Source organism: Ictidomys tridecemlineatus, chromosome 5, assembly GCF_052094955.1.
Source record: "Ictidomys tridecemlineatus isolate mIctTri1 chromosome 5, mIctTri1.hap1, whole genome shotgun sequence".
In the NCBI taxonomy this organism is placed as follows: domain Eukaryota; kingdom Metazoa; phylum Chordata; class Mammalia; order Rodentia; family Sciuridae; genus Ictidomys; species Ictidomys tridecemlineatus.
In genome coordinates this window covers 45,636,675-45,648,558 of record NC_135481.1, presented here as the reverse complement: position 1 = coordinate 45,648,558, position 11,884 = coordinate 45,636,675, and the positions used below count along the sequence as shown (strand labels likewise).

Here is an 11,884-nt window from a genome sequence, read left to right as displayed (position 1 = left end):
AAATCACCTACTTTTTGGGCAGTTTGACCTTCTTCAGATCATCTTCAGCAGCTGGGTTAACATGAGCAATGTGGCATCCCAGGGCCAGCAGGGTTCTGAGGTAACAGAGGAAGAAGACAAGAGTGAATTCCACGATAAAGCGAGAACCCTAGCATGTGTCTTAGCTGATGGAAATGGATACTAACCATCCATTTAGATCACGGGTTGGCAAACATTTCCTGGAAGGAACAGATAGTAACTGTTTCAGGCTCTGGGGACTCACTCATCTCTGTTGTAACTATTGGACTCTGCCATTACAGAGAAAAAGGAGCCCTAGATGATATGTAAACCAATGAGCTCGTCTTTGTTACAATAAAATTTTATTTACAGAAATAGGGATAGCTGGTCTGACTGTACCATGGGCCACCATTGGCCAACTTTTGATGCAGATGATAACCAGAACAACAAAAGAGAGCTAATTGCTTCTCTGTGAGTCATTCTCCCATTTGTAATTTCACTTTGAATTATTGCTGGCTTCTAATTCCACAGAACAGATAGGATTCTCATATCAGACCCACAGGTCAGCAAATATTTGCTGTGTATGTGTAGAGCCACGAGTTGTGCCTGACACCATGGTGTACACAGCTGCTCCCTCGAGAAGCATCAATGCAATTGAAGGTATCACATGTGTGAGTTTGGAGACAAAGCACCTCACCGAGCACTGTTCTATCAACAAAATGATATCAGAATGTTCTGCACGGACAGCTAGGGAACAGAGGAGGAAAAAACCCAGAATAGGCAATAAGTATAAACTTGGAATATAATAGTGACAGTTTTATTTAGGACCCTGGATGGGATCCCCAGGATGAAGCTGAGAGTTGTTTTAAAATTGAATTTTAATGAATCAAGCCACATTTCCCCATTTTTTTTAGTTATAGATGAACAAACATCTTTATTTATTTATTCATTTTTATGTGGTGCTGAGGATTGAACCCAGTGCCTCACATGTGCGAGGCAAATGCTCTACCACTCAGCCACAACCCCAGCCCTCACATTTGTTTTTAGATATGCTTTATCTTATTATTATGAACTACAGAAGGCACTTTGTCCTTTGCTTCTGTTTCTCTTCTTTTTCTCTGCCTCCTACACATTTTCTCCATTCCTAGCAAATAAAAAAATTGTCTCTGAAGAAGTACACACACTAAATAATAATGGTGGATTGGCTATTCACTATGCTAAATCCTTTTGTCACATGAATAATCACCACGCCTGCTAATTTATCAGGATATGTCGTGTTTTCCGGCAAGACAGACATACCTTTGCAGTTTAAATGCATTAAATCATCCACTCACTCTTTAGTCCAACTTCAATTCAATTAAACACTCACTTTAAGGTTTCAGTTGACATCTGCAGGTTATAATTCTTCTCAGTTTCAGGGAGCTTTGAAAACTCCACAAGGCAGGGGTGTTGTCTTTTATTGTCATCCCGTATCTAGGTGACAACATAAGAAAGAATATAATTTAAGTTTTGACAGCTGGCACTGCACTGGAAAACAGAAATAAACACTCTTTGAAACACGGGCAACCCATATCAGGCAAGACAAAGATAGCCACTTGGTGATGGGTGACCTGGTGCTCTTCTCTCTATTAAATGGTACACAGACAGTCCCCAGGTTGCCAATGGCTTGTGCTCCCTGGATCTATTTCTACACAGGTATTCGCATTTAGAACACACTTTCTGAGAGAAGCAATTTTATGTGTGGTAGCCATGTTTCCGTCTAAAATTCAAGTGACCATAATGTTACTGAAGGGCAGCACTCCTTATAACAGAAAGGATTGCAGAATCTTGACCAGTATCCACCAGAAATGTAACACCAGCTGCAAATTGCACTGTGTTTGTAATTTCAAAATTTCTAGCAGTCACATTAGAAAAGCAAGAAACAGGTGAAATATTGACAATATATATATTTCATATGTAAAATATTATCATCTTAACAAGTAATCAATGTAAGAAATTGTTGAGATATATTATTATTTTTTTTTCTTACTAGGTGTTCAAAACTCAGTATGTAATTCACATTTAGAGCACATCTCAATCCAGCCTAGCTACCTTTCAGGTGTTTGGTAGCTACATGTGGCTCAGGCATACTCTATTGAACAGTGTGAATAGAAACATCAAGTCATTCTTTCATTCATTAACAAATATGTTTGAGTACATGAACTACATGTCAGGCACTGAGCTGGATGTTATGAATTCAATGATGAATGCAGACAGCCCCAGCCTTATAACAAAATATTCACAGGAATAAATGCAAAATTGCAATTATGCCAAGTTCTCTAAAGGAAAGGTGTGTGGTATTACAAGAGCATACAGAAAAGAGATGGTCACACTTAACGAGAATCTTTTATGGGAGCTCTATAAATACAGAAGTGTTAGAGTAGAAGGACCTTTCAGTAACTAAGCTGCAATATCATGGGTGCCAGGGTCACAGGAAGCTTTGGAACTCAGCTGTCCTTCTGCCTCCAAACGCAAACCTCATACAAATCACAGGACAAAGTTACGTCGTTACATTTACTGTGAAAAATGCTTTCTAGTGAAAGAGATTCCCCAACCTCCCCGTGTGGCCATTAATCTTAGTGCTACATCTGAGAGGCTGTTAAACAACTTCTGATTCAAAAGCAATCAATCAGGCAGGTTTCCCCACCCATGCAGAGGACAGCTCTTTCCAAGGGGAAGAAGAGATGTGGATGTCCTAAGGAGGGTGTTGAGCAACTGCACCTGGTTGTCCCTGAATAAAAGAAACCAGGGTTTAAAAGGAAGTCAGGAGGTGGACTCCTGGTTCTGTCTGTGGAGAACTGGTCTCTTCAGGGCTTCTGGTGGACCAACAACAGGCTGCTGGTCAGGTGGTAGGAAGAAGGGGTTGAGTTTTGGCTCATGAGGTCCCTGCACTCATTTGAGTCTTTGAAGAACTCTTCCAGGTACCCCGACAACACAAGACTCTACCTCTCTGTCCACGGAAACACATACTTTGCCAAAAGTCCAGCCGAGCTCTATTTTATTCATCCCCCAAAGCTCATGGATGTTTTCAGCCAGTCTGTCTCGGATCTTCTCCAGGTGAGGTGGCAAAACAACCTAGAGGAAAAGGAGCAAGTGAAAATTCAGAACTGTATTGAAATCTATCATAAAATCTATAGCGCTCCGGTGCCCCATTTGCATTCACTGGCATCAGCATTCTAACCTCACCCTGCTTAATATACATGCCTCCAGCCTGCCTCTTTCTCTCTCGGCTTCCTCTCTGCTCCTTGAGGTCTTTCTGACCATTCCTTCCAGGTCCTCCCTACAGATATTTGTGCTGCAGGCTCATCTGTGAATGTGCCCCTCATCTTAATCCCTTGCTCCATGGTCCTTCCTTGGGAGATACCACACACATCCACCCAGTGATGGTCACTCCCAAGTCGGTGCACCTCTAGCCATGGTCTCTTTTGAAGTTCAGATCCACCATTCCTGCCTGTAGGATTTTTCATCAAAGTGACCTCCATATGCTACCCAAAGCTGGGTTCATTACCTTTCTTTCAAAATCTTTTTTTCTTCCTGTTTTTTTTTATTTTATCTCTTTGTTAAAGGGTCCCACTACTGCCCCAAATGTGGAATTCATCCTGATTTCTACCTCTCCTTTGAGATTACCTGCTCTCTGAATCAGAAATAAAATCTATCATGTTAATTTCCTAAGTGCCTTTCTGAAGGACCCCCCTCCCATCACTCAACCTCATTATTTTCTCCATAGACCACTGTAAGGGCCTCAGAATTGTCTAAGTCCTCACCAATCTATGCTGCTGCAGGTGGAGCGATGCGTCTACAATTACAAAAATCCCATTAAAACATTCTGCTCCTGAGTGTTTTCCAAGAGCTCCTTGACACTCCTAAGACAAGACGAGGCTTAGTAGCCAGGTGTACAGAGCTCTTTTCTCATCACAGTTTCCACACACACTTCCTTTCCAGACTTGTTCAAATTCTCCCCAAAGACCAGAGCATCTCCCAGTTCCACAGCTTCACACGTACTACCTTGACCTCACCACACGCTCCCCCACTCCTTGAAATCTGGCAAGGGTCCTCAACATTCATCCTTCTAAATGTCATTCTGATGTCACTGCCTTTGGGAAGCCTCCCCTGACTGCCTCCGAGGAAAGCTGCCGTCTTCCTGCTTTGCTCTTTCTCCTCAGAGGTCAAAACTGAGGGTCCATTTTCTTTTTTCCTGTTTTAATTTGTTATTATTTCCATGTTTATTGGTTGATAGCCGTTAAGAAATGAGAGCATACAAAAACCCAGATTTCCAATTTCTTCTGTCCACTTGGAAGATGGCCAACGCCAGGCCCACACGTACTGTGGCTAGGAACCACCGTCTGCTTTAGCAGGGGTTACGTGCCTGGCCTTTCTCACTTCTGTATCACCTGCCTGGCCTCAAGGTTCTAGCTCTATTCTACTTATTATTAGTGTGTCCATTATTAAAATCCTACTATTAAGAAGAATCCTGATTTTTTTTTTTGGTGGGGGGGTGTGGTTCATGGAGAACATTATTTTTTAGATAAAGCATATCAAATTGGTGATGTATAAAAGGATCATAGAAACTTCATGTCACGCCCCCCTCCATAATTTTTATGCTTTTATGTACCAGTTAAAAAATAAATTAAAAAAGATAAAGCAAAAAGATCATAGAGAAAGGTAGCAATAACACATTTAAAAAATGTGTTATCACTATTTGTGTTTCAATTTAAAACATTTAAGAAATTGACGTAATTATGGCAATGTCAAAGTAAGTAGCATGATACGTTGATAAGGAGCAAATGGGGAAGTTATTAGCAAACAATAATCACACATGGATTTTATTAATTAATTAAGGTAATCTATAAAATAAGTGCTCCACAATTGATCACAGCCTGAAAGTGGATTTTCAGGTCAGAGGAACCAGAATGCTCCAACAAAAAGGGAAAATGTCACTGGTTGAGGAGGAAAGGGACTTCTGCAAACAATGCCAAGTTATAATACCTGGGACAAAGCAATACTAGCTTGACAGCCACCTACTGGGAGTCTAGAGTTTCCAGGGAAGGTGCTGGAAGTTAGGCTCCCTCTCCTTGTGCTCTGCAAGGGACTGGGCAGCACCCAGGCAGCTCTGCAAAGGCCAGATGGTAAGTGCTCTAGTTAACCATGCCTCACTGTCAAGGGTTAACATGCCCTCGGGAGGCCTGAGGGTGAAATGCCTGAATAGCTTATATTTAACTTCTGCCTTTGACAGTAATTTCAGAGAATGATAGATTCTAAAAAATTACAAGGTCTCACTCAAGGTAATAAATTACACCTTTCCAATGAGAACTTCTCTATTATTTGATTGCCCAGCAACATTTCCCTGGTTACGGTGTCCTCACGAATTCAGCTTTGTGTCTGGATGTCAGAGTTATTCTGGTTTGTGGCTGTGTCTCTGCTCTGTGATTTCTAAATCTTCAATCTTGCATGTTTGGAGAACTCTTCTCATTCTCAGGCAACCTTCCTCCTCTCCCTCATCAAGATGCTCCCTTATGTTTTGGTTCTCTGAGCCAGTTCTTCCAGGAACCCCAAGTTTTTTCTTACTAGCAGGAGAGGCAACCAGGAGTGCAGTAACTCACTCTCTTCCTTTTCCCTGTGTAGGCACGACTGCCCTACCCTGTTCAGAGTTCCTTTGAACTTGAGCCCTCAACTTTTTGTCTGCAAGAGGTCCAGAATATGCCACAGAGGCATAAGGTTTATTTTGAACTGAAAACGTTTGGCCAACAACTGATGCAGGAAGGGGCTTTTTCCAAATTCCCATCATCTGCTTAAAAAAAGAGCTTCCCCAAAGAATCCAACTGTTAATTCCCAGGGAAGACTGATTCTTAACCACCAGAGAAATGTCAGCACCACACTCAAGCAGACTCTGTCACAAATCTAGTCACATTTCTCTTCTCCTCACCTAGGGACCCATTCATCTATCTCTCCCCAGAGTCATCTATTTTCCAGGGAGCACCCTTATATTTTATTTACATTTTATTCTCCCCCTAATAAAATGGCATCTAATTTCTAAATGCTAACCTCCTTCCTGAGTCCCCTTTGTGAACTCTCTATTAAGAGATTAAAATTTATCTTTTTCTCTTGCTGTTCTGTAAGTCTTTGTTTAATTTGCAGGTATCAGTTATAAAAGGTAGGAGGGTAGAAGAGAAGCTTTTCCTTCACAACATATGAAAAATACAGGAACCGGACTTTCCAAATCCTAGGATCATCTCTAGCACACCAACTCCTCTGAGTTTCCTTTCAGCTCCTCTCTATATTTGAGGGGCCATATCGACTGTGAACAGACAGAGAAATCCTGCTTTTCTATTTTATGGGAATTCATGATCACTAGCCACAGGAGGTAAGAAACAAACTCATGCACACAGAGATACAGATGAAGGTGAGAGGGTCAGATGAATGTCATGGTAAATGCATACTAGAGATGGTCTTCAGGCTGAAAGAGCTATTCTTTATACACACTATTAGCCCCAAGTGCCTTAGAGGCAAGGTCCCTTTTTTCATTCATTTTCTGTAAGACCTAGGATAATGTTTCTAATAGTACTGGTGTGTAGGAAATGGTGAAAGCTGTTGCATGCCCCGTGTCATACCCTGTAAATGTCTCTCTCTCAAAATGCAGACCCTGAGGGGTTGAGGCTGGAAGATCACAAGTTCCAAGCCAGCCCCGGCTCTAAGCAATTTAGTGAGATCCTGTCTCAAAATAAAATAATAAAAAGGGCTATGGATGTGGATCAGTGGTTAAGAGCCCCTGGGTTCAACCTCTGGTACAAATAATAAATAAATAAAAATTAAAAAAAAAATACAGGCCCTGGGCAGAGAAAGAAAATATCCATTTACCAGCTTTCCTATTCCCTCCATATTATCCCATTCTGTTCAGTTTTATTTTTCTGCTTGCCTCCTGCATGTTCCCCTCCTCCAGCTGTCCAGCCATGTTGAGAATCTCCATTGCCACCTGTTCCTATTTTTGTGTTTCTGCCTCTAGACCCTTATTCACCTTATTCCTGTTAGACCGCCCCTGGACACTCCACCCCAGTTAAGCCTACTAAAAGCCCTGACTGAATTAGATCTGTTCTGTAGACTCCCAGAAATATTCTAGCCTAAAGGATGTCTCTAGCACTTATTTATGCATACGGTTCATTCTGTATTTATTACATTTGGCCTTTAAAAAAAATAACACATTTGCTTCTCGTGTCTTCAACTTGGCTTGAATTCTCAGAGAGCACTGGAACATTTCTGCCTATCCATGGTGGAGAACAGTGCCTTGCATGTGGCAAGAGCTTAATATGCTCATTGATTAAGAAGTCTTTTATCTGTGCACAAAGTAGAAACAAGAATAGTTGTTCACACTGCACAATTCTACAGAATGTATAGTAAGAATGGTTCAAAGACAACACAGAAGAAAGAAGAATTTAATCTCACTTTATCTAAGTGAGTTAGCCTCTCGTTAGCAACTTGAACCTACCTGACTGGTGTCTATAGGGCATGGGATAAAAGAAGCTTGAGAGAGGAACTGGGTGGTACCCAACAGATCTCTAACGCCATCAGCATCACGTTTATATTCTTTGACAGGCTCCAATCTCATCTTCTCTTTGGGAAGTAAGGCTTCATAGCAAGGGGCATATCCCGAGGGAGGCAGGAACTTAAACTCCCCATGACGTCCACCCATCAGGAAACGTACTCTGTCATTTGAAGAGAGCAAGAATAAGAAGTATCAAAAAAATATCCCAGGCCAGAGAAATGAAATTAAAGATTAGATCCCAATCCTTACTTCCTGAATCATTTTGTTGTCAAGTGACCGAATTCAGATTCAGCACAGCAAACATCCTAAAGTAGGTAAGAAGCAGTGGAGGGATAATTGAGTGTGAAGGCAGGGTCCTCAGCTGATGTGGATCAGCTATGTTGTTTCTGGGTACTGGAGATTGAACCCAGAAGCATTTTACCACTGAGACAAATCCCCAGCCCTTTTTATTTACTTTGAGATAGGGTCTTGTTAAATTGCTTAGGGCCTCAATGAATTTCTGAGGTTGATCTTGAACTTGTGATCTTCCTGCCTCAGCCTCTGGAGTCACTGGAACTGCAGACATATGCCACCACACCCAGCTCTCAGCTATGTTCTTACAAATTTATTTATAGATGAAAGCACTAGGTTTCAAAAGCTAACTTTATTCTTACTCTAGTATGTAATTACTGCAGATATTACTACAATATTGAAAAGGATAACAGTGATAATGATGATGAGATTATTCTCTGTAAAGATCACATTAAAATTACACGATGACAACTTCATATTTCCTTGAGGGAAATTACCCACACATCAATTAAAGAAAACATGGTGTAACTATCTAGAGAAAAGAGAAAATTCTTATCTTAATATCCAGGACAAAATATTGAATGACACCAGAATATTAACCACAAATAGTATACTGACAGATGTTATTACATGGAAAGGATGCACTGCAAAGGCTGCAGTTACCTAAAGCAGCCATATGAGGGCGACTCTGAGGTGGTGACTGTAGGGGGCAAGTGTTTGCTCACTAGGATGCTGGTGCCTTTCTCAGGGGCACCATACCCCTGCTGTCATCCAGGCCTGACACTCTAGTCCACCCCAGTAGTCCCTCCTGGGAACTCCCAAGAAAGGGAAAAGAACTCTTCAGGGCTCACAGTAATGACAGGCAGGTCAATTACTGGCACACGGAAGTAATCCAACAGTTCAGTATTCTGGCCAAATTTCAACTCCATATGTATAGCAAACCATAGGGTTAGGGTTAGACTCCAAAGTGTTCCCCGTAAGCTGGAGAAAATAAAAGTGGATGACTTCAAAATGATACATCATATGGTCCTAGATTTGTAACTACAAACGTAACTTTCACAAATGAATTGCACCCACCTTAAATTGGTGAGGAAATTTGACCATTGATTTAAATAATTGAAAAGTAGCAAGATATATAGCCCTGCAGGTTCAACGATAATTTCACATAGGAAAAATCAATATACATATAACGCTTGCAAACAACATTTATTCACTCCTTCCCTCTCTCCATTCATCAAATCTGTACTGAGCCCATACAACTTGCATCTGTCTCTGCCCTGGGGATTCAGCAATGAACACAGTACTCAGTGTCCCTGACGTCACAGGTTTTCTAGAAGACCAACAGGCACAATTGCCGATTAGGAGACAATGTGAGGAAGGAATAGAGGGAGATCTGAAATAACTCAGGGAATGGGGTGGCTGATAGAGAGGGGATGGAGGTAGTCCTCTCTGAGGGGAGCCATGGGATTAATCTTGAGGGATAAGGAGGACCCAGTGAGTTCAAGATGGAGAGGAACAAATGCAGAGGCCCTGGAGTAGATCAGACAACAGAGAGGATGATGGTGTGAGTGAGGGTACCACGGGCCTGACGTCACGAAGTGAAGCCTGAGGAGTAGGGCTGTATCAGGCAGAGTGTGTGAGCCCTGGAAAGGAACTGAGATTTTATTCCAAGTGGGAAGCAGCACATGAATTTTAAGGTGGGGAAATGAAAGATTCTTCTTGTGGCCCTAAATAGGTCTGGGGACCACATAGAAGGCTCTTATAGTAGTATAGGGAGATGAGGGTGAGGTGGCCCAAGGTGATCCAAGTAGCCAGTTTTGATCTGGAATTAGGATTGTTAGGAACTACAGACAGACTGGGTGTGTGAATAGAGGGGGATGCTGTATTGGAGGAAGGTTATGGTTTAGCAAAGCTCTCGCAGCAGGACACTTTCCGTTTCCTTTATCCGGAACGTTCTGGTAGGAGAGCCTTGTAAGAGTTTCAGTATTGACTGTATTACTGTGGTTGTGGACATAGATAATTATGAAACTGGAAAATAAAAATCTCTCCATGTGAGAAACGTCAAGATTTTTCCCCTTCCCAATAAGAACAGATATTTTATACAAATTTTGTAAAACGCTATTTTAAAATTAATTGTAGAAATCACACTAAACCGCCCACTATCCCATTTAAAAATACTAAACAGTGATATAGAATTAAAACCACAATTGTCCCTTGTGAGTGTACCCACATTAAGTGTTATGTAATAGGGCATGATCTATGTGTATTAAGAATATGAACAATGACATTAAAAGGAAACTGAGTCATTAGCCTGCAGTGTTACTAATTTAGTGAACCTTCAAGAAATAATGACTAAGCCTTGAAATTATTTGTTGAGAACTTTCCAATTCAATTACAACATAACAGACTGTATTACTGACATGCTGAAACCACAGGATAAAATTGGATCTTTTCAAGCAAAGAATTAGTGTGGGAAGCTTTCTGCTGTCTTCTCATTGAGCATCATTCTTTGAGAAGCTGAATGCCTGGGACCTTATATAGCAAGTGTGTTCTATTACTCACTAGTGTATGGATTCCAAGAACATAAATGGTGTCTCACAAGGACTTCTAGATGGCCTTAATTATTCATGAGCCTTCTTGCCAGTTCTGTTTGGTTTTGAAATGTCCCTTATGCTTTAAACTCTGCTGGATAGATAACAAATCAAGGAAGGGGGAGTTTTATGAAATATTTAAGGAGAACAATGCTTTGTTTTAATATCCAGTTATTTAAAAGAGAGCAATTATTTGGTTCTAAATCTTCATTCCTCTAACAGCCATGAAAAATTGTGAAATGAAAACTTAACATAGGCAGAAATCAGTGTTTACTGCTTACTGAAGCGTTCATCTTCAAACACCATTATGCTGTGCTTCACTGGGTGGAAGACAAGGTCCTGGATTGCTTTGGAAGTCCTGCCAGACAAGAGCCCTGCTCCTCAGCAGGTGCGACAGAACAGGAGCTGGTCCCAGGTACATCCTCCATCTGGGGCTCATTTCCCAGCTGCCAGGAAAAACCAGCCCAGACTCGGGGCTGGGAAGGGATCTAACACATAACCACTATTACGGGGGTCCCCCCGTAGCCATCCTGGGAGGCCCAGGGTTAAGAGGTCCAAAGGAACAACTAGGATAGAATGCGAGTTTGAAGAGAAAAATTAAAAGGAGGAAATAAATGCATGAAACCCACTTAAATTATTGGAACACGTTATTAAAGTGATTCTCTGAGTTTGGCAGAGGTCCAAAGGCAGACCTATGAATCCATTATTTAGTGGATGCCAAATATTTGCACATCCTTAAGAGAGGTGCTGGTTCAGCTATACAGGACACACCAAAAAATGATGTGTCACAGCCTCAGTCCTCCACCCACCTCAGACTGATGCAGGGAGGAGTTTGTTTGGAGAGAACTATCTGAGAGAAAGGGAGGAGGTACTTTTCTCCACCTGAAACCAACTGATGAGGGCATCAGGAAAGGACTTAAGACTACAGATAATGTCCCCTGGCATTTAGTGAAGGACACACATGCCTAGTAACAAAGTAGAAAGAGAGCTAGGGAGGGCTATATGGCCAACTACCCTCTGTCAGGGGGACACCAGGCACTGGTGTCCCTGAGGGAGTCTGAAGTCCACCATATTGGAAAGGCCTCTGCCCAGAAAGACAAATGGATGGGCTCAGAAAACCGGGGCCGGGAAAGGTGAGCAGGGGGTTGTGGAGGGAGTTTGGGTCTGCTCAAGGGAGCAGCCAGCAGGAGTGGTAGGGCCTGTGCCAAAAGAACTGTGGTAGGAACTCATAGCCTGAGGCTAAGTACTTAATGGCTCCTGAAGAGAAAAAGGGAGAGATTGTAATGACTGCCACCTAAAGGTCCCACATGATAAATGCAGGACTCCACAGGATGTGCCCGCCCCCTTGTCCGGTCTCCTCTAGCTCTATTTCAGAGGAGTCTGAAAGGGCTGGCTAGCCCAGGGGCAGACTGACCTCAAGTTGCAGGCA

The 11,884-nt window shown here is 42.0% G+C and overlaps 1 protein-coding gene across 8 annotated transcripts in view; it reads right to left on the bottom strand.

The window, feature by feature from the left end:
* Ryr3 (ryanodine receptor 3) overlaps positions 1-11,884 on the bottom strand; it is a 556,303-nt gene that overhangs the window by 265,291 nt on the left and 279,128 nt on the right. For all 8 annotated transcript variants that reach the window (XR_013438866.1, XM_078049887.1, XM_040274327.2 and 5 more), the window contains exons 20-23: positions 7,517-7,733; positions 3,007-3,111; positions 1,367-1,470; positions 12-95 (exon numbers count right to left, since the gene is read on the bottom strand). Coding sequence is in view for 7 of the 8 variants with exons in the window: in XM_078049887.1 (XP_077906013.1) it covers positions 12-95; positions 1,367-1,470; positions 3,007-3,111; positions 7,517-7,733 (510 nt within the window). In the remaining variant the exon portion in view is untranslated. The remainder of the gene's footprint in view (positions 1-11; positions 96-1,366; positions 1,471-3,006; positions 3,112-7,516; positions 7,734-11,884) is intronic.